The sequence below is a fragment of the Aedes albopictus genome, chromosome 2 (assembly GCF_035046485.1).
Source record: "Aedes albopictus strain Foshan chromosome 2, AalbF5, whole genome shotgun sequence".
Lineage (NCBI taxonomy): Eukaryota > Metazoa > Arthropoda > Insecta > Diptera > Culicidae > Aedes > Aedes albopictus.
Genome location: NC_085137.1, coordinates 208,605,362 through 208,630,081, shown reverse-complemented (window position 1 = coordinate 208,630,081; position 24,720 = coordinate 208,605,362). Strand labels below are relative to the sequence as shown.

General features: G+C 38.9%; 1 protein-coding gene across 11 annotated transcripts in view; it reads right to left on the bottom strand.

The window, feature by feature from the left end:
* Window positions 1-24,720, bottom strand: part of LOC109404201 (uncharacterized) — a 104,999-nt gene that overhangs the window by 12,414 nt on the left and 67,865 nt on the right. For 4 of the 11 annotated variants that reach the window (XM_062851054.1, XM_062851046.1, XM_062851047.1 and 1 more), the window contains 8 exons: window positions 9,292-9,535; window positions 8,788-9,232; window positions 7,785-8,722; window positions 7,569-7,722; window positions 7,185-7,506; window positions 6,941-7,012; window positions 6,183-6,412; window positions 5,954-6,082 (listed from right to left, as the gene is read on the bottom strand). In XM_062851054.1, the coding sequence (XP_062707038.1) occupies window positions 5,954-6,082; window positions 6,183-6,412; window positions 6,941-7,012; window positions 7,185-7,506; window positions 7,569-7,722; window positions 7,785-8,722; window positions 8,788-9,232; window positions 9,292-9,535 (2,534 nt within the window). The remainder of the gene's footprint in view (window positions 1-5,953; window positions 6,083-6,182; window positions 6,413-6,940; window positions 7,013-7,184; window positions 7,507-7,568; window positions 7,723-7,784; window positions 8,723-8,787; window positions 9,233-9,291; window positions 9,536-24,720) is intronic. The other 7 variants (XM_062851055.1, XM_062851051.1, XM_062851050.1 and 4 more) reach the window with 6 other exon arrangements.

Below are 24,720 nucleotides of genomic sequence, written 5' to 3'. Positions count from 1 at the left end.
GTTCGGATCGGTTCAGCCGTTCCGGAGATATGACCATTTAGGTGTTCCGGAACGGTACCCCAGGAAGGGACCAGATATGAAAATGCATCAAACCTATGCATGCGACACATCAAACCACGGCATTTTCGATAACCTGATGAGTGGTAAGCAGAAAAATAGTCTAAGACCATATCTGAACCGGTAGTGTTCCGGAACCGGTTCCGGGTGTCCCGCCGGAAGTGGCAAATATCAAAGTGAACCAAACCCATGCATGAGACACATCAAACCACGGCATTTTTGATAACCTGATGAGCGGTAAGCAGGAAAATAGTCTCATATCATATCTGAACCGGTAGTGTTCCCGAACCGGTTCTGGGCGTCCCGCTGGAAGTGGCCAAATATACAATTGCACCAAACCCATGCAAGCGACACATCAAACCACGGCATTTTAGATGACTTGATGGACAATGAGCAGGAAAATCATCTCAGACCATATCTGAACCGGTAGTGTTCCGGAACCGGTTCTAGTCGTTCCGCTGGAAGTGGCCAAATATACAATTGAACCAAACCCATGCATGCGGCACATCAAACCACGGCATTTTAGATGACCTGATGGACAATGAGCAGGAAAATCATCTCAGACCATATCTGAACCGGTAGTGTTCCGGAACCGGTTCTAGTCGTCCCGCTGGAAGTGGCCAAATATTCAATTGTACCAAACCCATGCATGCGACACATCAAACCACGGCATTTTCGATAACCTGATGAGCGGTAAGCAGGAAAATAGTCTCAGATCATATCTGAACCGGTAGTGTTCCGAAACTGGTTCCAGGCGTCCCGCTGGAAGTGGCCAAATATACAATTGAACCAAATCCATGCATGCGGCACATCAAACCACGGCATTTTCGATGACCTGATGGACAATGAGCAGGAAAACCATCTCAGACCATATCTGAACCAGTAGTGTTCCGGAACCCGTTCCGGGGTTCCCGCCGAAGTGGTTAAATCTGAAAGAGAAACAAACCCGTACATGCGTCGCATCAAATAGCGGCTTTTAAGATTACCTAATGAACGGCCAGCAAGTGTTTCGGAATCGGGTTTGAGTGGCCGGAAGAGGCCAAAAAGTAAACCAAATCCAGGCTTGTGACACATCAAATCGTGGCTTTTGCGATAACCTGATGAACAATTAGCTAGAAAATAGCCTTACGTCACACTAAAGACAACTGGTAGTGTTCCGGAATTGGTTCCGAGAGTCCCGTCGAAATTGTCAAACCCTGCATGTGACACCTTCAATTTGCAGCGTTTTTGGTTAACCGATGAGCAGTTAACAAGACAATAATGTTAGACCATATTTGGTTCAGCCGTTAGTTACCCGGAATCAGATCCGGGTAGTAAAATGTACAATTTTAGCAAACCCATGGATGCAGTACATCAAATCACGACCAGTCTTGTAAACTTTCGACACTTTTTACTACCTTCATATCGTTGCTGCAGTCGGGTGTCAGTCGGCTTTGTTACATTCGTGCGCTATCGTTACCTCTTACCTACACACAACACGAGCAGTAGAACGAAGATCAATAAACATAAGAAAGGGTCAAATCAATGTCATCTGACACGATTACATGTGTCTGATTCTAGCTTTACGCATAGATGTTCAGCCAATTCCGATTGTGAATGTTAATATTACTTTATTATTGCATGTTGCATTGAATACGACACACAGATGGGCAACTTAGCTCTTATTATGGAAGAAGACAGGAATAACAAAAGCCGAACCGTCTCCCGAAGCCGCTATCGTGGTGAAGTGCATTCGTTTGACATTTTTGTTTTGAACAGTAGTTTGATTGCTTGTGTTGCGAATGTCGAAGACAAAGGAGGCCGTATATCGACGAAAAGGTTCAAATGACTGTGATCTCTAACAAGACTGATCACGACTTATCGACAACCTGATGGAAAAATAGGGTCAGACCACATTAGATTCCCGGTAGTGTTGCGTGTTCAGCTGTGGCTTCGAAAGTGGTTAGAAGTAAAAGTGAAGCAAACCCATTCATGCGATATCAGGCCAAACATGTCTAAAGGTCCAATCTGCAGAAGAGAGGCTCTCTTTGGTTTTCCTCTCTTTCGTTAATATCTCAGCTGTTTATTTGAATTATGATTGTCTCCTTGCATGGAACGATGGTCAAAACAATCGTCTTTTGATTTGTACTGCAAAAGTAGTTGAAAAGTGTACCGTTACATTGCAATAATTGAAAGAGAAAGTGAACAAAGAGAGCCTCTCAAATGCAGATAGGACCTATTGAAATGTTTGGCCTGATATATCAAATCGCGGTGATTAGGTAAAGATGAATAAATAGCAATAAAATATTCTCAGACCATAATTGGGACAACCGGTAGTGTCATGGTCCATGACTCACGGAATCAGATCCGGCTATCCCACCGGAAATTACCAAATATAAAAATGAACCAAACCCATACATACGACACATCAGATCGCAGATTTTTCGATAATCTAATGAACGGTAAGTAAGAAAATAGCCTTAGATTACATTAGAGACTAGCTGTTGTGTAGCAGAACCAACGTTCATGTGAAAAATTAAATCGTGGCTTTGTTTAATGGCCTGATAAACATTAGGTATGAACAACAGTGACGAACAGGTCTAAGTTCTCATATATGAGAACAAAATATAGACAAAACGATCTCATCAAATCGTACCATTTCAGATTCCTAAGGTGTAAATTTATAGCAGGATGGGTCAACGTTGAATGGAAAAATAAGAATTTGATCGCGTCAACAGAAAATCGTGACTGTTTTAAGGAATTTTGAGTTCTAAAACAATGTAAAATAAGTTTATTTGGTATGGGAAATATGTTCGGAGTCCACCAGAGTATCCAAGATAGCGGTCCAAAGTCCAAGATAATGGCCCAGTATTCTAGTTAGTGCCTATTTTATAGGATTTTTAATTCTTGCGTTATGGGCATATTTTGTATGAAAATATGTCCAGAATTCAAAATTTGTAATCAGAAAACCCAAGCTGTGCGCTGTTTCACAAGGTCTGCAATATGACTATAGTTTGAATGGGGAAGAATGCCGGTCTTCGTCCAAAACTGGTAACCAGACAATCATAAACGACATGCCAAAATTCAATACGGCGACTATATTATGTAATTTTAGGTGCAGAGTCCAAAAATGAATACCAGAACATCCAAGATGGTGTCTCAATGTTAAAGATGGCGGTTAGTTTAGTTGGGGTAGATATCCGGAGTCATGAAATGATGACCGGAAAATCTAAAATGACGTTTCAAAATTTTGCGGCTTCATGACACTTGTTTGGTTTGAGTTTTGGATCGTTGTCTTATATTTTCTGAATATTGGATGTTATGCTAATGTAAAATGTATCCACATTGAGTATATTTAGCAAGTAGTTTTCATTTTGTTTTTATGTCAATGTCATCAACATGTCGCTCGAGTTTTGTTGAAAGGATATTTTAAAGAACGAGAAAGGCACCATCACCGCTAGGTGGATTAGTTAGGGTTTTTTCTGTTCGTTTAGAAAATTTTTACAACTTCTGTTTTAACTGATGGACACATTAGGCCTTTGTGAGTACTCATGGTTTTTTTGAGCCATAACAAATATGAATGGACATTTTTAGAACAAAATGTCTCTCCAAAAACCACCATTTTTTGAGTGCATAAAGGTTTATAAGCTCGAACTTCTGTTGTGTGGAGCGAAATGAAAATCGAATGATGGGGAATGAAAGGCTTAAGTTTCTTTTACTTGTGGACAAAATTTCAACTTGATTGCTTCATTACTTTTAGAAACTCGGCCTTTTGAAAAAATGTACTATAATAAATGGACATGTACTAAAATTTCCATATCGTTCAAAATAATTGACCAATTGAGTTCAAATCCACACAAGAAAGTCATGGATATTAGGGCAATAACCTGTCAAAAAATCAGCATGGTTGATAAACGCATCACAAAATAACAACATTTTAAACTTTGTTGACAAAAAGTTGAAATTTAGACCAATTTTTTTCATACAAATTCGACGATCGATTTTTTTGAAAATAAAAACGGTTTTGTTCATTACACCACATGTACTTTTTATTCCAATGTACAACGAGTGGATTCCGTGCCTGGTTCTCTCGGCCTTATAAAGGGTTAAAGTATAGCCTAGGATATACCGAAAAACTTTGCCAAAGACCGCAAAGTGATCCGACGCTTGTGAAAAAAGTTATTCGCCTGGTAACTTAGGCCAAAAATTGAGATTTTATTATTGATGTTATTCCTTTACATGTCATGTTAAATGTTAAAGCTCCACTGGGTAATCTGTACATTATAACTTTTTCACAAGTGTCGTATCACTTTGCGGTCTTCGGCAAAGTTTTTCGGCATATCCTAGGCTATACTTCAACATCATTAGTTAGATCGTTTTAGACAAAAAATATCAATTTATGAGAAAAATGCAAAAAAGCACCCATACTGAATTCCATACAAATTTCAATCGCAATGCGGAATACGGGGAAGCAACCAATCGCTCCCAAATTTTGCATAGTTGTTTTGGACGCTAAAAGGAATCGCAAAAGCTTTGTTCCGAAAAATCGACTTTGTTGACCCAGTCTAATTTACATTCTATATCGGTTGAACATCGAAATGCTTATTATGTATAGAGATGGTGTCCACAGCAATTTTTTTTTGGCAGGACTTGAGCCGCTTGAGCCTACAGAATCAAGGAATTGGCATCCCTATCCCACCAATGCAATGTTTTCGTAGCCAGCATAACAGCGGCTCAAGCGTAGGGCTCAAGCTGACAACCTATCTTTTAACACAGCAGCATAATTTTAATGCGGGGTAAGAAAACAAGAAGACCATAACAGTCCCCTGTACAGAATATAAACACTATAGAATCTACAGACTTGAGGATACATGGTTGAATAAAGTTTTTTTTTTTATAATTTAGAGTGTACCAATAAAATATGGCGTCATATAACCCAGACATGGTGGTGCTAGTTAGTATTAAAATTTTGTATTTGAAAGGAATCCCGAGAGGAATTCCTGAAGGAATCCCGGGAAAAAATCCTGGAAGAATCCCGGGAGGAATTCCTAGAGCAATCCAAGGAGGACTCTTGGAGGAATTCCAGGAAAAAATCCCGCGGTAAATTGCTGAAGAGATCGCGGGATGGATTCCGTGAAGGAATCTTGAAGGAATCCAGGGAGGAATTCCTGTAGGAGCATCAGGAAAAGTTCCTGAAGTTATTCCGGGACGAATAGCTGGAGGGTCCCGGGAGGAATACTGGGAGAAATTCCTGGATAAATCCCGAGAGGAATTTCTGAAGGTAATAAAACTGCTAGGAATATGCAATAATTTGATGAATTCCTGCATTTTTTCCTGGAAGCATATCTATAGATTTATTTTTTGAAGGAATTCCTGAGAGAATGTTCGGTGATTTAAGAAATTTTCTGGCGAAGTTCTTGATACCAACTTGGAAGAAACTGCTTGGAACAACAATGCTAGCAGAAGTCGATTTTCATCGATACAATATCGCTCTGATCAGGATGATATTAGCAATTGCCAAAGATGCATGATAATCATGACATTTCGCAAAACTGCTAAACATTGAAATACGGTCAAAGCGGAATGGCAATGGATAAAAAAAACTTTCTAACCCTTCCAAAAATGATCCACCATTTGTACAACTAAGCAATAAAAAGCACAGCAATTCATTTTTATTAAATCCTAAAATGCTAAAATCATAAAAAGCTTTGTAAACCCATTGATAACTAAAACGCGCGATAAATTATAAAAGAAAATGTAAGCCTGCATTACCATAACTAAAGCAAACATACTCAACAAAACAGAAGCCAGAGACGAATGCCGAGTACGGTAAAGTCTCTCTAAACAAAAAAAAAAAAGCCATTCACTACGCGCAACAGTAATCGGCGCAATTCTTAGGTAGGATAAACGTTCGTACCGGCACTGTTTGAATTCGGAGCCTGACCGCCATCGGTCATATTCTGCAGATACCTGAACGCCTTCGAGGGTATTGCTGCACCGCGATAGCGGGGATCTTCCTCGTTGTGGAGATACACCTCTCCATCAACTATCGTTAGACAAACAACAGTATCGTGAAACGAAAATGAATCAGCATTTGGAATGTTATTAAACATCTTACAAGATTCCTCAGTACCGTGTTTAATTACCTTGGTTTTTCACTCGATTCATCAGCGCCTTGTCGTCTTTGCTCAGCTGCATCCGACGAAGTTGACCCTCCGCTCCTTCGACGTTGCTGCTGGGCTGTTGCTGTTCCGCCGACCTGGATTCCGCATCCTCCATGGTGTCGGTAAGCTGCTGCAGTACCCTGAACGATCGGGACTGATTGGGCGCACTGTTGCCATTCCAGGTCTGTGGATTGGCATGGCTTCGCGGATCACTAAAATAACAAGGATTGTGTATACAGTTCATTTATAGTATTTTGTTAAGTCGGTCTTTGACCTAGATGGTGTAGGACAGATGACGCCTTCTACCGGCAGTTAGTATCGAATGGCATGCTTTCGTCGAGCCATGTTAATTTGCACAAGATGTCTGGTTAAAAGTCATGTGTGTATGATTGTCACATGTCATCATGAAAAATCTGATCAGCAAGTGCAAGCGAGTCTAGACAGCGTCTTGCTAAGCTCGATGGGCATCATGCTGTAGAAGTAGAAAGGTGATGGTGGGTGGATGGAACGAGCGTTCGAGGGGGCATCGTTACAGTTTAGAAGAACCCAAAATTCCTGGTCGTGCGCTCGCACGAATGGTGGACCGGTAATCCGTCAAATACAGAAAAAAAAAATGCGGTGAACAAAGAACAAAATGAGAGAAAAAACCAACGCGGAAACAAAGTAACGAACAAGAAACATAAAAGTACAGCAAAAACAGCAAGAACTGCTTGCGTGTGTCTCGTTGGTAGTCGGTATACCTGAGTCTATTTTTAAGGAAACGAAGCTTGGCTTCTAGCGGGATGTCGTGAATGATATATCTATGGTCACCGCTGTATGCCGGTAATTGGGCAACATTCGTAAATAAGAGAAGAAGAGAAAAAACAGTGCAGAATTAGAAGATCCTGGTTAATTGTCGGGTTCTTCGCGTAAGGCTAAGGGCTCTAGCTGGGGTAGAAGCGATTAGCTGGAGCGTTGCGACTGCGGCGAATTGGTTGGTCATACCTTTGAATGATTGCTGGCGTTTGAGATAAGGGCCCACGCACAGTAGTTGCCGTAGCACCGTTGTCGTTGTTTTCGACCTTGATTGGTATGATCCGAACTCCTCCGGGTTGCTGTGTAGGGGTCTGCTGCTGCATTCGTTGTTGGTGCATCATTTGCTGATGCTGTTGCTGTTGTTGCACCGAAGGCGGTTGCTGTTGATATTGCTGGTGATGCTGTTGATACATGGGGTGCTGAGGAGACGCTGGTGGGTAGTTGATGTTGTTGTAGCCCTGGTTGACGAAGTGGTTTGGGTTGGTAAACATTGCGGTCGGAGTTGTGAAGCCTGCAATGGTAAATAAGTCGTGTGTTTTGTGAAGTGGAGTACGTTGAAAGCTGATGCGTTACCACTGTGTGGACCTGGATAACCAACTGTTAGTGGCGATTGAACGGCATTGTACTGTGGTCCTGGACTGTAGTACGGTGGGGGTGCAAAACTTGGTGCTGTAGCCGGCGTTTTGATGGGTGATTGCTCGATTTGTATCGGTATAATACGTTCCTGCTGAGGTTGGAATGTTATTTTTAGGACTTAAATATTCTTTACGGATTGACGGTTTGTCCTACCTTTTGGGATGCCGCCGGCTGCGGAGAGTACATCTGGTTCTGCACATACACCGGTGTCTGTTGATAGCTCCGCGCTGTTGGCATGGTGTTTGGTGGTGGAGCCTGATGTACAATTGGTTGAGGTGTCACCTTGGCCACAGGGTTTTGCAGCTGTATGTAATGTGTTTGTGAGATTGCTGGCTGTGTGGGAGGTGGCAATTCGATTGTCTGTGGTCTGCTAACTGGTGTAGTACTGGGTTGAGGGGATTGCTGCGGTTTTGGTATAGGAGCAAGTTTCGGCGGACTTGGTGGAGCTGTAGCGATAGGTTCCGAAGTTTTAGCAGCGGTTTCGTTACTGTTAGACTTGGAAACCGATGATGATTTGGATCCCAAGTAATCCGGGTCCTCTTTATGAACCCATTCGGGCTGTTCTTTAGCACTATTCTGACGTGATGACATCCATGGTGGGCTTGTTTGGGTGAGTAGACTCTGCTTGCTATTGGCAAACGCTTCGTGAGGTGGTGGTATGTATAAAGAACCTAATGCTTGAGGGGCTGGCTTTTGTGGTGTGGGAGGTTTAACCGTTGTGGAGTTGGTGGTTGTGGAAGGTGCAGTGTTTTGCGTGCTAACGGGACTTCCGTTGGTGGATGGAGATTGTGGAGAAGATGACGGTGGCGATGTTTGTCGGGGTTTAGGCGACTGTTCCTTGTTTGGTTGCTGTTGTTTCGCTGTGGAGTTGATGGACAGGGTGGATGGAGGTTGTGATAATTTAGTTGGGGTGATTGGTGGTGGGAGGTTGGGTGGAACTGGACTCTGACTATAGACTGGAGGTGTCTTAATTGACGACACCTGTGAACCGTTTTCGAGCGCTTTAGTTAGATTGGATGGGCTTGATGAGCGATTGGGTGAATCGTTCTGAACGTTAAGTTGATCTGTGCGAATATGCGTATTCTTAGCGACTGGAAGTATGGAATAATGGGTATTAGTGACACTGTACATCCAGATGCGTAGATGTATGTTTTACCTTCTTCGTCGGCCTCTCGCGTACTGTACACAGGCATCTGTTGGACAGGGTTTGGCATATCATTCCGCCTTTCATTTCGGTACTCCTCTATCCAGAAATCGTTCTTCGGTTGAGGTCGTGGCGCTTTTCGAAGATTAGACATGGGATTTGGTGGGATTTTGATTTCTGGCCTACACCCCATTGGAGGCGGTTCGAATGATTGTGGTACTGGAGTCTTTTTCTCAACCGGAAGAACTGGAGGTGGTGGAGGAGGCGGCGCAGGTGCACTGTTGCCATTGGTGTGTCCTTGCGCTGGCTTTTTGGCCACACTCGGTGGAGGTGGAGGGGGAGGAGCTGGCGGCCCTGTGGGAAATACCTGAAAAGGCATACCCATGGCGGCAGCTCCTAGAGTCGCCGCAGGAGACACTGCTTGTTGACTACTACTACTATTGCTAGTGTTATTATTCTAATAAGAAAGTATTGTGAATATTTTGGTTTCCTAAAGATTTTTGTTTTAAGACTAACCTGTGCTAATGGGGAGACTTTTGGCTGATTACTCACACCTTCCGACTGGGCGTTCCGTGATATCCGTTTGGCCATGCGGGGCGACTTGATCTGCGAGAGGTCAATACCTCCAGGGGTGTATGTGAAGGGTTGCTTATCGCGTCGCATCATGGCATTTTGAACGCAGGCCGGTGGCTCAGCCGGCAGCTGTGCCTGTATCCGCCGTGCCGAGCTGCCGATTGTGGATTGTGGTGGGCCGCCATAGCTATCGGGGAAGAATGAAGAAAGAGTGACGGGAACATGAGTATATTTTTTTTCAGTTTATTTTAGTAGATTTATAAAAGCACCCATAAGTGAAATTGAAGGGAACAAGTCAAATACAGTCCCGATTCTAATTTGATGGCCCAGAACCAGCAGTACCAGCACTTTGCAGAATTTCGGCAGTTCGGCACCCATATTTGTGCTGACGAAGTGCACTCGTCTACGTGTGATAGTTGTTCTGAGGACTTGCGCGGCTTCAGAGTGAACGTGTAGCTCATTGACTGTGGATCCCGTTGCGGAAGTGTTACGGGAGATGATTACCTACGGAAGTGCGTTTGAAAAATATGTGGCAAGTGATATTTTGATTTGTTTTGCTGTGAGGTGCCGGGAAATTTGTGCGGGTGCCCAAGTAGTTCGAAACCCTATATCCCTAATCATAAAAAACGATGAGCTCTATCCCAAGTAACATTTTTATGTCAAATAAACTAGAACAGGGACCGTAATAAAACAAAAAAAAAAGATATGTATTAGGTTTTATGACGGTTTTCAAAACCTCTACACTACAAGAAATAATGGTCATTAAAATGCTATTCGGGTATGCACATACGCTAAACCCAATCATACCCAAAACCTTTCCAAGATCTACTAGTTCATACCTCATTGGGTTGCAAGCATTTATTAACAAATCTCTGTTTGGGTATGTATGAAGTGCCTTTATGCATCAGCAGATGTTGCTATAGGGCACTGCACTGTTATGATTTTGTATGGGATTTTGACGTTTCTTGGCCTTGTTGTTTTCAAAATATCTGTAAGAGAGAAAGAGAAGGAGAGACTTTCATGCAGTGCCCTATTCGGACAGTGTGCAATCCAGTTACTGGACCAGCGCACAGTGGAAAAAATAGCTAAAAAAGCGAATAAATTCAATTAGGGGATTCACTTAACAGCGTAAACTGATTAAACTGATGAAACGTCGCGATCACCAAGGCAGTCTTTGATTATTTCATTCTCAAAATAACGAAACATTTCTAATAAGCAGAAAATCATGGCTTACGCAGCAATTTAGTCTGTTTAGTGAGTACCCCAATATCTCTGCACGGAGTGGAGGGGTTCGAATGAATTTTTGGCATAAAGTGCAAGAATCTACTGTTTTAGATCTCAATACACTGCTTTCCAGCATCGTGCGGCGAATGACACCCTTCTTTTCTGAATCAACAGAGATTTTTGCAGTTTGTGCCAAACATTAATTTAAATCTATCCACTACGAGCAAATATATTGAATTTATTCGCGTTTTATCCCTTTTTTTCCCACTGTGCGCTGGTCCAGTAACTGGATTGCACACTGTCCGAATAGAAACATCTGCTAATGCACAAAGGTACTTCATACACACTCAAACAGAGATTTGTTGATAAATGCTTGCAACCCAATGAGATATGATCTAGTAGATCTTAGAAAGGTTTTGGGTTATGTAAATATTGCAGATAAAATGGATAAAATATTGCCGACATTGAAAAATAGGTACTAGAATATGTACCAATTTCAGAATGTGCGCAAGAAATATTTTAAAAGATTTCAAGAAAGAAATCACACAATTTCGTTGTTGAGTCTACGCTGCCATATTCCTCTTGGACTTCCTCTGCTGTGTTTGGGTCCTAGTCTAACACTTGCTTGCAGATTTCATTTCAGCCCCTGTGTAGAGTGTGGCTGACCCATCTCCACTTTCTTTCCCGAATTTCTGTTGTCATTGGCGACGAGGGAGCTTTGCATTGGAGATCCAATTGGTAGGTCACCATGCACACGAATTGTATACCGCAGACATCTATTGATGAAAACCGGTTACTTTTGAGTATTCTCTACTGATACATACCAGGTTTCACTGGCCTACAGTTACCTAGATTTTGAAAATTCGGTTTAAGGTGCAAGCCGACCTGAATTATTTCATACATTTCTCAAACTCGCGAATGCAGTTCTCGCCTTCTTAATTCGTGATGTCGCTCTTGGTGTAACCATCGGCCGCTTCTTGGGTACCGTAAACAGGGGTCAAATTGATCAGCGGGGTGAAATTGATCACTCGGGTACTACATTGTAATTTCATACTAGGAACTCTTAAGCGTCGTAATGATCTTAAAATTTTTACGTCATCTGATTCGTAGATGTCTAGAGATGAGTGTAGACTTTTAATTTTTTAGAAAAAAGTTGGTTTTGCCTTATTTTTTCAAGGAATTTGCAATGTATTTCTCATTTAGCTGAAATCATTGCTACTAAACAATCAATTGCTAATAGGACTTCCCGTAAATTCTCTGTTTTAACATTTTTGTGGAGCCTTGGTTGGGATTTTATGCAGCTAATCAGAACATGAAATAGCTTTAAAAAGTTCATTTTATGAAGAAATAGTCATTTATTGTGATAGAAAACAATTATTTCATATGAAATTGCCTACCTTTAGGCGTTTAAGGGGAAATTTCAAAATTTAATTATGCATTTAAAATATTAAATTCACTAGTTGTAAGATTTTAGACACGTTGTTCGGTTTTAGAAGAGTAAAATTAAGCGGAGAAGGAAATTTACCTTTCCAACCGATGTTTAATTGTATACTGTTCAATATCGCCCCAAAGTGGCATTTCCAATATTTTGATATTTGAAGTTATTTAACTTAAGGCGAACAAAATTCTATCACATGGTTCAATGGAGATCCACAGGGTACTGGTTTTACAGAAATTCTTTTGGCATTATTTGAACAGGCACTGATGTTATCCGCAAAAGTTGTTTTAAAGTGATCAATTTGACCCCGGATTACGGTACCAATAAATTGGAAGCTTTCAATATTCTTCACTAACCACCTACGGTAAAGCAAGTAAGAAGGTTTGATCGTGTTTTGTACATTCAACGATTTAGTTTTGTTGACGTTGGTCGTTGATGATAAGACCTGTCGCCGAGGATGCTTCTTAAAGCACATTAAAATATTGTTTGAAGTGCTCTAAGCCAGGCATTTTTAAATCGTTGGCTGCGTTGCATTTTGAGCACCAGTCTTGCCAAGTATACTTGCAAAAATGACATCACTTTAAAATTCACTATCTTTTCAGTTATGATAACACTATACTGTCGCTGAAGTTAGGTAGGGTAAGTGTACCAATTATGGCTATAACACCAATTATTCGCCATAGTTAATTTTCACCCTTTAAGGATGTAAATCAACAAGAAAAATTTTGTCAACAACAGTTCACGTTCACAAAAGATAGTCGCACTCATTTAAACTCCACATTTTCCTCAAATCATGGTAGAAATAAATCATTTTCCTTAAAATTTCGGCTTCCTAGCACCCTTTTTCACCATAGTGTACCAGTTATAGCTAACCCCATAAGGAATGCATGCAAATAGTGCCAAAAGGAATCGAAGTTTAAAAATGTAACCATAATTGGTACAGGGTTCCTATCATTGGCACACACTGTAATCAATACTAAAAGTAGTTTTGGCTCGGTTTCTATATTTTTCCTGCAAAGTATGGTACCCAAAGCTGTCTTTTAACTTATTGATGACATTCGTTGGTCTTCTCGTTATTTTGTATAAATAGCTTTCCTTAGGTAGTGCCATAATTGGTACACGCACCCTATACTAATCAAAATTGCGCTCATCAGCCCAAGGTGGATGACAAAAAGATACGCGTCAAAGTGCTCTGCGTCTTCGGTGTACTTATTCCTTGTGAACCCTAATAGAAAAATACTTATCAACCATTTCGGACTATTATCTTCATCATACACGGAATGATATAATCATTCACCCAATCGTCAGAATATATTTTTATTAGGGAATGTATGGTGGCCCAAAGACTTCTAGGAGTGCTACACTACGTGTGATAGTCTAATTCTGGGTGAAATGTGAAATAATTTTAAATATTAAACAAATATTAAAAAAAAAAAACAAAAAATTGAAAACTCTACTACAATTTATTTTAATTGTTTACAAAATGTGGAAACCAATACCAGGAGATACCTATGAGAAAATTATTTGAATGCAAGAAAGTTATATATAGGGTCTTGTACCATTTGGACAGGTGTACCTATTTTGGGCACTTGCTGCTATAACTAAATCAATTTCGAACTGATTGATTTGAATTTCTGTTGTATAGAGTTAGATCACGGGTTCCCAACCGGTGGTCCGCGGCCCCCTGGAGGGCCGTGAAGTCAGTCCTGGGGGGCCGCGATGTTGCCAAAAAAAGTTGTACTATTTTGTGCAAACTATAAAAATTTCAATTTTGTATACCGCCACCCCCAAAAGCCACAATTTGAGGAACAAATTTTCAGTATAACACGCCTCCAGCAGAAAAAAATTTTCGGCTGCGCCGCTATTTTTCAGCTGCGACTCAAATTGAATGAACATGACATCATTGTTTACGAAATATGAGATCGATTAAAAAAAAAAAAACCTATCACTGATCGTCGAAAATCCCTCCCACAGTAAATTTCTGGCTACGTAACTGTACCCAAAAAACTCGGTTTCGTTCAGTTTACTCATATTTTTTTTTCTGAAAAAATTTATTGGGCCCCACATGTTTTGACAATTCCTCAAGGGGGTCGCCACCTCAAAAAGGTTGGGAACCCCTGAGTTAGATACTGTGCGTGCATAACTCTATACAAAAAATCATATCAATCAGTTTGAAACTGACTTAGTTATAGCAGCAAGTGCCCAAATTGGTACAACTGTCCAAATGGTACAATACCCTATTCCTGGAAGAATTTAAGAAAGCATATAGAATCACACAATAGCAGATCCATCCTAAATTTAGCACGATTTGAAATTTAGGTTAACACCGTACCCGGATTGATGTGTTTGGTGCTGCATTGTAACCAAACAACAATCATTCTCCAATGTGGGTGGAAACCCTGAACCGGTTCACTTATTTTTCGGAATTCTGCAGTTGCTTTCACTCGGCGTTAATTCTCGCGAAAATATCGCACAATTCGATCATGGTCAACAAACCGTATTTTTGTTCTACGGAAATGCGTATGCGTATAAAAATAAATATCGGAAAATATCGCATGCAAAGTAATATATCCAGCCTTCCAAATGGTCTAGCCAACCGTTGTTGTTGGTCGCCGTGGTGCTATTCTTTTAATAAGATGTTCTAAAAATATCGATGATGCGAGCCGGATCAATCTCGACGACGACGACGATGGCAAAATCACATCAGACTGACTGAGGAAAAATTGAGCCGATTTTTCAGTTGGGTGCGAGAGGCAGTGCGACATTCACACACGCCTTTCGATTCGCATCTTTCAAGTAGGGGAATGTTGTTCAAAATCCACCATTGGGTATTTCCTTTTTTTAAATCCGTATTTTGTAGAACAAACAGTACCCAAGTAACCATACTGTTGAAGCCATACGTATAAAGCACCTATATTGACATACATTGCTCTATACAAACCTTTAAAGTTGAAAAAAAGTGAGAAGTGGCGCCAACAATAGGGTTTACGATCATACTGGATAATCGTAATTCAACAATTATGGCGCCACATCCCGCTTTTAATCAACTTTAATGGTTAAAATAGGGCAATGTATATCAATATATGTATGAATGCAATACTAGAGTCCCTATAGTTAGAGTCTGGCGGACTGTCACTTTCGACCGGAGCCAATCGAGCATGACGTCATAGTGTCCTCACCGATAAATGCTACACCGTGACGTCATGCTCGATTGACTCCGATCGAAAGTGACAGTCCGCCAGACTCTAACTAGACTGACTCTATGCAATACGTATAGCTTCATCAACGTGGTAAGGGGCCATTCATAAACCACGTAGACTTTTGGGAGGAGGGGGGTCTGGTCAAAGTCTACGCTCTAAAATAAACTCTACCTCCCCCCCAGTTGGACTGAGATGACCAAATGTAGGTTTATATGGTTTATGGACGGCCCCTTATTTGGAAAGCTTTCTGCAAGTTGGAAAAGTTAGAAACAAACATACGCAAAAGCCTCATGCAGTCAGATTGCTTCTAAAATTTGTATTCAAACTCAATATTTGACTCCAAGATGTTTCATCGTAATCCTTTTAATCACCAAGGTGCATTTCATCCCACGTTCCCCCCATTCTAGACAGCTTCTTCATTTCCCGTCGAGTTGGTTTTATTACCAATCCGACAAGTGGGTGTTTTGATTCGTCTTTCTATTCAAAATGCGAAAAATGCTCGTTCCCGGTGTCAATGTACTTTCTTTCTCCTCTGGCTTAGAAAAATCGTCTTTTGATAGGTCCACGTTTGCGTTAAGTAAGCCGCGCGTCATATGGTTCGAATGACGTTCGCGTTGCTTCCGGCCATGTTATATCCATGCGGATAAGTGTTTTATAGAGGAAGAAATACTTTTTTATGTAAAATCTAATTTAAATTGGATGACATGACCAAAGAAAACGTGCTCTGTCGCTGTATTTGAGTGAAATCATCGATAGTAACTACATTTCATAACATCTGAAAAAATGGCAACGAATTTACGAAAGTAAATTTGAGGGTGAGGTTATGGAATAAAATAAAACGCATATATTTATGTAGTGCTTTAAGCATACTTTTGAATCGTGCCATCTACATAACTCTCAAAGTGAAATTACCTACTGTTCCATTTTGATGCCCAAATATGGTATTTTAAGTCAAATTTATAATTATTAATTCCCACTTATATTTAATGCTACTTTTTTGGTGATATTAATCTGGAAGAGTTACAAAATTAATCGTGGTAACCATAAAGGAATTCCCAGGAGCTCCACTATAGGATAATTTGAGCCAAATTTAAAATGATTGAGTTATAAGCAATGCTGAAAAATTCATTTCGTCATATCTAAATTCAATCACCTGCTACAGCTCATTTTGGAAGCTGAACCTGAGAATATGGTAAATGGAAAACTTGTGCGGCAAGACCATTTCTGCAAGAAAGTCACGGAAAAACCGCTATTTTTCGAATATTTAAGGTAAATGTCACGGACTACCTTCGAAAAATGCCAATGATATTCACGGTGAATAGTTTTTCGGACGTATGATGCTTCCAAAAAGCCTTTCAAAACGAAAGCGATTAACACTTCTAATTCCCTGAAGAAGATGTAATACACATCGAAACGTCGGATCAAGGATAATATCTGATAGTTTGATTGCTATTACGACTGCCACGCCGAAAATCATCCCAGGTACCTATAGCTCAACTGGTAAACGATTTCCGGTGTAGGACGTTTCGTAATTTGCTTTGAGTTACCTTCTTTGGTACCTTCTCACACAATATACGAATGCAAAGAGAGATCTACCCAAGTAACAATTTCAAATCCTTTTAGATTTGATTATTTTTATGGAAGCTTTATCACAGCATGACCAATTCATGGAACATTAGTAGTCGTTTTTATCAAGAGAAAACAATCTTCGTTTGCGGTTTTTAAGTTGTCTTCAAGTTAATTTCGAAATTCGCGCATAAAACAACTGAATTTACAAGAGCATTAAATCTTATAATAAGTTTTAAGGTATATTTGAAGTTATTTTCAACACATAACATCAACATATTTTATTGAAAGTTTATGCTTCGTTTATTCAAGTGCATTTCATCTGGCTAATCCTCCTTTAAAAACTTCTTGAAGCCTGCTATTCTTGAGCTAGAGCCATTACTCTGGAACAAGAACTATGCGAAATAATAATAAGGCAACGAACTATTTTTCAATCCATGTAATGAATGTAACAAATTAGTTGAAAAACCGCGTTCTCATGTAAATATGAACGCATAAACATGTTTGCTCACTAATAATTTAGCCATTCTTGTGCTAAAAAGTAATCATGTCAACGAAATAATGATTTTACGGTCAATCAAAAATGCGAGTAGCCGGCTGCTGTCGTCCTGCTTTCAACCAGTTCCTCACACAGGCCACAGCTATGCGAATCGAAAATGAAATGGGTACTTACTGTGACTCTGCTCAAGCACATGCCAAATAGTGTAATTTTAATAAGGTGCACTTCATTATTAATTGCAAAAAAACAGGGAAACAAAATAAAATTGGCACATCTTGAAACGTAACACCGCGAAGGGAACAGAGACAACTTTCTAGTATCAAAAACGTAAACAAACAATTGTCAAAGGCTTTTACTCTTGAATAAAACGAATAAGTTTCATTTAAGGCGATTAAATATGCCTTAAGATCATAACTTGTAAAAACAATCTTCAATAAAGGCTGTAGCTTTCATGCAAGGTGACTTGGTTCCATCATTGTTTTGAGGGGTTTTGGATTAAAGGTAATAACAATTGATGGCGGCTGCATGAGTTTTGTTCGCTTGGAACGGCAGCCATGTTTTGACAGAATTGAAAAAGTGGCGTAGCATTTTGTTTTTATAGGAAATTTATGTCTTCGTATATTAATGATTGGTATTATTTTTGGGGCGCTTTGTTATTTTCGTATGTTTTGGGCGGCATATCAACGAAAAAGTGGGTATGGCACGGGAAATTTTGATTCCTTTTAATCATTGATCTGTCAGGCAATTTTAATGCTTTAGCCATTTCAATTTGATAAAAATTTATTTGCAGTTCAATTAACATTTCATCCATGAAACAAAACTTGTTTGCATCTGCATAATGCTTAGGTAAAAGATTTCATTTATTATGCACTGTTGACACTTTTGAGAAAGACAGCTAAAAGATCAACATGCCTCAAGCTATTCTTGTTAAAGTTTCATGAAGTTCTTATTATAATTATATATATATTATATTATAATATTATATATTATTATTGATTATCAATCATAAGTGCAAATACAGAAATACAACTAGTTTCAAAGTAGTCATAAAGAGCAGCTTTGAAGATCTCCTGAAGAGTGGGCCAGATTAGTCTTATGAATGTTTTATGCCTATTTTATCTCAGATTTGCAGAACAAAGAGCTTTATTACTAAGTTTTATTATTCTATCTTGGAAATTACTTCAGGATTGCCACAAAAGTATAATTGTTACTTGGGTAGGCTAATAACTGCACAGAAAAAAATATGTAATTAAAATTCAGCTACAAATCATGCACATACAGGGAATGCTAGAGTTAGTGCATATTTACATGGGATATCATGTAAAATTACGTTACAATTGTGTAAATTTCCGCTAATAGTCACGTAACCGGTTGGAGTCCATGACGGTTTACGCGATGGTTGGCGGAAATTTACACGATAGTAATGTAATTTTACATTATATCTCATGTAAAAATGCACTAACTCTAGCATTCCCTTTATGTGAATGATTTGTGGCTGAATTTTAATTACATATTTTTTTCTGTGTGTGGTGTTGCTTACGGAACGCTTAGTTCAGAAGCAGGCTCTGTCCCAGTTGGAGCGTCACATCAGAAAGAATGGTTTAAAGGAAGAAACGAAATCACACAGCGATATGCTTTTCCGCCCGTTCATGTATCTCTGTTTGAATCAAATTGTGCGGGAAGTGTTTTCACGAGCAAAAGTGATAAAACAAACTGCCGAGTGATTACGGCATTCCGTTTGTGATTTGTGACAGTGGTATTATGTGCATCGTTTTTTTTGTTGTTGCGAATGTGACCGTGATTATTGTAGGAAGCGGTTTAAATAAGCAGTAGCTTGATCGCAGAAACAAACAAATAAACATATAATGCACGGATGGATGCGCGCCATCCCGTTAGTCTAATAGGATGATAAAAATAACCTATTTTTTTTCGTTGCGGATGCAACTCTTCCATTGAACACATTTTAACCGGTTGCGATTTTGTCTGTTCAGTGCACTTTCTTGCTTGTATCTACCCATAACAGCCTGAAAGAGTATTTTTCTGATTTACAATGTCATTCATTTCACTAAAGAATTTTTTATTTACGTTTAAGCTTCATTTTGTCGTGCATGCTGGCTGATAAGGTTGAGGAATGCATTTTTAATTGTATTATCTCTAATGATTGCAGGATGGTCGCCTTCCTCTTAAGGGTGATTTAAGATAACAAGATAAATAATTTTGCAGTTGGTAATTAATATACCTATGTACTGCACGTAAATCTTAGGGTGGGTCATTGTGGCGTCCATCAGCGACCGTCGACCAGAAGATCATGACGTGGAAGCAGGAATTGCATAGGACGCAACCCACCAACTGTCTTAGCTCACCGTCGAACGCATGGCTGGTGTGGCGCGATCTTTTCTCGGAAACAGAATGTTTCATGATAGCCATCCAGGACAGATCTGCTGCTACGAAGAACTATCGGTAGTTAATATTGCACGAAGACGTTAAAGACCGTCGTCGGAAATGAAATTAATTCGATCGAGCATGTCGTTAGCGGCTGTTCAATAGTGCCTTGGTAAAAAGCACAACTTAGTCGACAGATTAGTCCCCTACCGATCCGACATTGCATTGTGTTTTAAGACAACAGGATGAAGTGGGTAACCCTCATCGACATGACTGTCCCGTCAGACCATTTGTACCACTATCCGGTAAGATGACACTCCTCGTGATACTGACCGGCGGAGGAATTTAAGCAAATATGGTACCTGAATCTGGAGGACGTCCTCATAGTTTCGGTTATCAGGATGTTTGAGCACTGGATTTGTCCCTAAAGTTCTCCTGAGGCTCCTAGTGTGACGTGAGTTTTCTAAAATACCCTACTTGTTAAACTATGCACATGGCATAGTTTAACAAGTAGGGTATGACACATGACTTGCGTAAACGTTCAGTTGCATTTCATTCCACGTAGCGAGAACCATGCCTTCTCCGAGAGTCCTGGGGTGAAACCTTTAAAACTTCAAGGCACTTTACATGGCGACCGTGACAGGACTCGAACCTGCAATTTTCGGATTATATTAAATGTATCTTATGCAAACAAAACAAACATTCCATACCAGTTAAAACTGGGGTAGTGAAAACAGCTACTTCACATAAATCATTTGACGTGGTATCAATAGAAACAATCAGACCGTTTACCATTACCGATAAAGGAAACCGTTTCATAGTTACAATGCAATGTGACTTGTCAAAATATGTCATAACAACACCAATACCCAATAAATCAGCAGAGACAGTTGCAAAAGCTGAAGTCGAAAACTATATTTTGATATTTGGTCCTATGAGAAGTATAAAAACTGAACAAGGAACTGAATACAAAGGCGTATTTGTGAAGTTTGAAAACTGTTACAAATAAGTCATACATGTGCAACAGCTTACTATCCGCAAACAATAGGAGCATTGGAACGTAATCATAAATGTCTGAATGAATATTTGAGGATTTTTACAAACAATGTTCACAATAATTGGGATGAATTACTTGCATATTACATTTTTTGCTACAATACAACGCCAAACACCGATCACGGCTTTGCGTCGTTTGAATTAGTTTTTGGTCGAAATTCGAATTTCTTAAAACTGCAAAACCTGGTCCACTTTATAATTAAAAAAAAAAAGACGCGGACACCATATTCAGCCAAAGGCTGTACAGACTGAACATAACATTAGACAAGGGACACACTGAGCATGCACCAGTGGATACGGAGAAGAAACTAATCTCACGAAAAGTTTTATCGCTCAGAGCGGGAATCGAACCCTCACCCCACAGCATGGTGCGATTAAAAGCTTGGTAACCTTAACCGCACGGCTACGAGGCTCCACAATCTCGCTGCATATGAAAAAGAACTAAAGTTCAGACTGCAAACAATACACGGACATATTATACATGAGTTTAATAAAACAAAACAAAGAAAAACTCAGTTTATGAATGAAAACATCTTTTTTTTTTAACTTATACAACCAAACGATATAGTAACTAGAACAACTGTATTCAGGACTTTTTAAAGTAGTAGAAACATCAATACCCAATGCAAGAGTTGTAGCCATTAAAAACAAAAATATGAAGTACACAAATCTAGTTTGATGAAATTCTAAAAAAAACACACACACATACACCCTTTCACGCTTAAACAAAACCTTCCTAAAGGAGAAGGGGACAGTAACATAAAAAATAAATAAAAAAATAAAAGATGAAACACTTACCGTAAAATGCGGTGTTCAGGGACGGAAACATTTTTCGTCCCCATTAATTCATGGGTTCTACTACTTAAAACTTTCAGGAAAAGCAGTCCGATCATTGTCTTGCTGCCTGCTACGCATATAGATTACAAAATTTGACGATTTTTTGGAGAAATGGAAGTTATTTAACAAAATTTTCCATTTTTTTCGAAAATGTGAAAATGGGGTGTTAAGGAATTTAAGGCAATGGATGTGAATGTTTTTATATTTCAAGAAAGATAAAAATGGATTGATTGTAAACAGTGTTCGGAATAAACCTCAATAAGTCCTTGGAATCAGTGATGTGTTTTGCAGCTGATCAAAGCTAGAATGATTTTATTCAAATTAGTAATCACATCTTCATTCTGTGGTATTCATGTTGAAAAAAAAAACAAACTTACAATTATAGTGTTCGATCCGACTTCCCCTTGCAAACAGATCCACTATTTATACGCTAAGGCCGTACAATCGGGCAGTTTCTATAAAGGTTTCACAAATCGTATAAATTTGGCACAAATGTAATTTAGTTCAGATTTTACCTACATCAAACTGATTGTGACACACAAATTTGTTGCCCAGTGTAAATTATGGTCCGTTAGTCGACGTATATATGCCTGTCAGTTTAAGGTTCTTTTTTAGCAATTACAATTAATTTATTATGTTTAACTTACTTGTTCAGGTTATCGCTGTATATTAGGTAGATTTTGAAAATTCTCAAACTAATTAGGTATTAATAATTAATAAACTTCCAGTAGTTCAACTTGCTATAGCATAGAACGCTTCCACGTGCTTCCTCAATCAACAAGAATTCCTCAACGATCCTCACACACAAGCCTACGAGAAATGTCATCCGAGAATACCTATCAGATTGTAGCAGTGCGCCCAGTTGGGTTTCTCACAACAAACAGTGAATGTAATATTTCTTGAACATCGCCGAAAAAGATTATCATAGTCCTGAAGGCAGTGCTGATAATTTCATTTCGTCATATCTAAATTCAACCACCAACAGCTCATTTTAGAAGCTGAACCTGAGAAAGCGGTGTATGAAAAACTTGTGCGGCTAAACCAATTCTGCAAGAAAGTCACGGAAAATCCGCTATTTTTCGAATATTTATAGTAAATGTCACGGACTACCTTTGAAAAATGCCAAATGATATTTACCGTGAATATCATTGGGATTTTTCGAAGGTAGTCCGTGACATTTACTTTAATTATTCGAAAAATAACGGTTTTTCCGTGACTTTCTTGCAGAACTGGTTTAGCCGCACCAGTTTTTCATATACCATATTCTCAGGTTCGGCTTCTTAAATGAGCTGTAGGTGATTGAATTTAGATATGACGAAATGAATTTTTCAGCACTGCCTGAACTGCCCCCACTCGCATAACAGTCCCATTTGCAAAAAGTAGGGATTGAGAAAACAGCATTTGAAGTTTGAAAACTTGTTTCCATATAAAACTTTGAAAAATCGCCAAAATTTGAAAAATATTTCGATTATCTCGAAACTTTCACAGGTTGCTTTGCACATGAATATATAACTGTAAAAAATATTACAATCACTACAAGGTTGTTCAGTTATGTGTTACGTGACACAAAAATCCATGATGGGACTGTTATGCGGGTACTTTTGATATGGGACGCTCATGACTTGGTATTTTTTTCACACATTGACACAAAAATTCGTAATTTTCATTATTGTTCTTTGAAGTACATCGAAAATGATGACTATTCATAACGTTAACTCAAAAATGATGAAAAGTCAAATGGGACAGTTATGCGAGTGGGGGCAGTGAAGGTGCAGAGACAGTTTCATTGTCATCTACCTTTGTATATGAGTTTTTTTTGTTGAAGCCTCGAGATCTGAAAAAAATACCGTCAATTGTACCAGAGTGGCTTCAATTTTTGACAAACACATTATTCACAGTTACTATTTAGAGTAACCAAATTGAATAGTTCAGACTGACCAATAGGTTGTAAACTAAGGATGTGTATTTACAGTTTTTTGTTCGCTTAAAAACTCATTTATATTGAAATGTTTTATATGCAAGCATCAATAGATGGCCCAGGGTGTAAACTGTGTATTCAATGCTGATATTTCTACTCTGGAGCATCGCTGATATGTCGTATTTTAGATTCTGATATATTTTAGCAGCCATGAATCATCTTCATAAATACTTTCTTTTGCAAGAGCTAGTGGCAGTCTGGTTTACATAATATGGAACAAGTGAGCATATTCCACATTTTCAAAAAGCTGTCACGTTTTAGCGCCAATCATTAATAATATTTAAATAAGAAAACAGACAGGAAATCTATTTTGAAGAATACGCCTTCGTTGAAACATAACATAAAACCTAAAGAACACAAAATTCTGTAAAGAGGGGACTACTGCGGCATTAAGTAATAAATATTTGGCCAATTTTCCAATTATATGTATCAATCTAACACTTGTTTCTAAAGATATATTGTATTAGTTGAATGTATCATCCATAGCAGCAGTTGGGATATCTATGACCCAATATGAAATCCGTAATACGTCATTCAGAATAGTAACTGGATTCATTGTATAGAATCAATCGCCTCAAAACTTCAAGATACAAATAAAAAAGTTATATGATAAATTTAATCCCCTAACACCCCACCAGTTTATGAAACTCGACTTTTTTCACAAAAAATTTCAATTTTCGAAAACCACCTTAGTTACATCAAATATTTTACCCTAATTTCGTTTGAAATGAGTTGTAGAACACCTTACGATTACTCATACATTTTTGCTAATAATATTTCTGACCTTACAAATGAATGTTTCAATGGTAGCGAAATTGAGAAAAATCAATGCCGTTCGTTCTATTTTTGATTTTTAGTGTCCAGATAAAAACGTATTTTCATGAGTGATAATCTTTATAGTATGCCTTTATTTCCAGCACACATTTGAAACAAATTTGGAATTAGTAAATCAAATTTTATACGGTTTTGCAATTTTTCAAAGTAGTGTGTGAAGATGAATCCCTTAACATCCCATGAGTTATTAACACCCCATTTTACGATATAGTTAAATACCTGTCAGAAAAGATAACAAAATTACTATACAAAATAGCTAAATTTGTAAAGACTCAAACAATGCTAGTTCTTAAGTAGCGAATATACGAACAACTAATTTCATTAAGTTGTTCTCCATGAACCATGTACCATTTTGATT